This window comes from Phytophthora infestans, genomic scaffold (genome assembly GCF_000142945.1).
Source record: "Phytophthora infestans T30-4 supercont1.33 genomic scaffold, whole genome shotgun sequence".
Lineage (NCBI taxonomy): Eukaryota > Oomycota > Peronosporomycetes > Peronosporales > Peronosporaceae > Phytophthora > Phytophthora infestans.
This window is the reverse complement of record NW_003303726.1, coordinates 499,898-501,757: the sequence shown is the minus strand read 5'-3', so window position 1 is coordinate 501,757 and position 1,860 is coordinate 499,898. Positions and strand designations below refer to the sequence as shown.

Here is a 1,860-nt window from a genome sequence, read left to right as displayed (position 1 = left end):
ATCTGATCACCGCTCCGATGTTCGTGTAGCTCCAGATTTTGTTTCCACTCGGTTACCGTCCGGAACTCTACACGCGCGTGATGAAGCAGGTTCGGATCAATGTCAAGACCTTCCAGGCGACAAAGACGCTTTGAGGTTGAGAAAGAGCGATCTAGGTTTTATCAAAAAAAAGTAAGTCTGTTCATCAGATATCTATGTGCTGTCTTTCTTGTCTTCAGGACGCAACGACGATCTCGGCCATCTCTGTGAGACTCTTGGCAATACCCTCCGCCCCACTGACGAGACAGTTGAGTAGTAAGAGCTCCTCCATCGACACCTTCTCGTCGCGACGTTCTTCCAGTGGCCATTCCACGTACGCAGTCTTCATCTGCGCCGCGATGTCGCTACTGGAGAATTCCTTCACATTTAGAACGTCGTGCTCGCGACACATGGCAGGATCCGATGACGCAGCCGACGAGACTCTCTTGTTCTTCTCAACGGACGAAGCTTGGGACGAGTTCCGTTAACTCTCACGTGACGGCATCGCGGCTCGAGAATTGTTGACATTCGCTTCCTGCACATCCAAAGGTGTAAGTTTGGACTAAATCTTGTCGCCAGAGTCCACGTCGACGACCTTCGGCTCGTCGTTCTCGCTCGCATCTCCCGCGTCGTCCTCGTTCTCATTGATAGCTGCCAGCACATGCTCCGGTCTGGCTACCAGAGCCGAGGCCTTGAGTTTACGTTGCGTGTACACCTCCACCTCGAGCGTGAGGCCGTTCTCCAGCGCCTCGATGAGCTCTTCGAACGACACCAGGCCGCTGTTATCCTTGTCCACCACACGCATGAATTCCTCGACGTATTTGTGGATCTCGCCTTGCTTGACCGTGCCAGACTGGGCGACGATGGTCTCCAGCATGTCTGCCACTTCGTCCGCGTCGATCTCACCGCTACAGTCCTTGTCTGCCAAACGGAAGGCCTCTTTCATCTGCATGAAGATGGCGGTCTGGTCCGGCTCCAAGTACAGCAACGCATCGCTAAAGACCATCTCCAACGTCTTGAACGAATCGGTCACTACAGTCTGAAATTGGCTCGTGGCGAGCTGCTACTTTGCACTTGTGCTCTTGCTGTCAAGTGAAGCCTCAGTGTCGCGAATGTCGACACTATTAGGCTGAACTCGGTCGTGTTCGACGCGGAAATTTAACCACCGCATTATCTTAAATTGTAGCGGTTTGTTGCTCAGTAGTCGACGTGAACACTCGAGAACTTTTTCACATTTCAGAGTCGAGAACGCAGGTCTCCACATGAGCGGTTCGGCTTGAGCCTCCGCCAGTAAGGACGCTTGTTGCACATGTTTAGCAGGGATCTTTACCTCCTCTATCTAAAAGATCATCGTTCTCACTCTCCATTTTGTTTGTCTCCATGTAATTTTAAATGAGCGACAGTGCGACGACTGTGTAAATCTATCTATTTCTATCTTTAACACTTCAATACTTTGGCAGTATTGTGGTGGTCGTATATTTTAAGGTGGTGGTGGTGACCTGTTTTCTGTGTGGTTCAAACGGCCTTCTATTTGGGTATGTTTTTTTATCCTATAGAAGCCTTACTATGATACGCTATTAAACGGTTCTTAATGGAGTCCGTCTTTCTGTATGGCTGAGGGTTTGCCTTTTGTTGAATTTGTTCCTCCGTCCGCTGAAGATACTCTTCGAATGCGCTTCGGTGGGTCATCCTGTTTGTATTGTCGAATATATATGTTGCATTTTGGTCCATTGCAGCCAGTTTCTTGGCTGCTGTGAATGCCGCTAGCTTCGGTTTTCTCCACTGTATCCTGAAGAATGAGGCTAGTGCACTGAGATTACGGCAGTCGTTGTAGTCGGCCTT

General features: G+C 49.9%; 1 protein-coding gene across 1 annotated transcript; it reads right to left on the bottom strand.

Moving 5' to 3' along the window:
* Positions 1–214: 214 nt before the first annotated feature.
* On the bottom strand, positions 215–964 carry PITG_14839 (uncharacterized protein; the record flags this gene model as incomplete). The annotated part of the gene is made up of 3 exons (XM_002898992.1): positions 215–463; positions 545–553; positions 614–964. 3 exons carry the CDS (start codon positions 962–964, stop codon positions 215–217), a joined length of 609 nt encoding a protein of 202 aa, XP_002899038.1.
* Between the last annotated feature and the right edge of the window lie 896 nt (positions 965–1,860).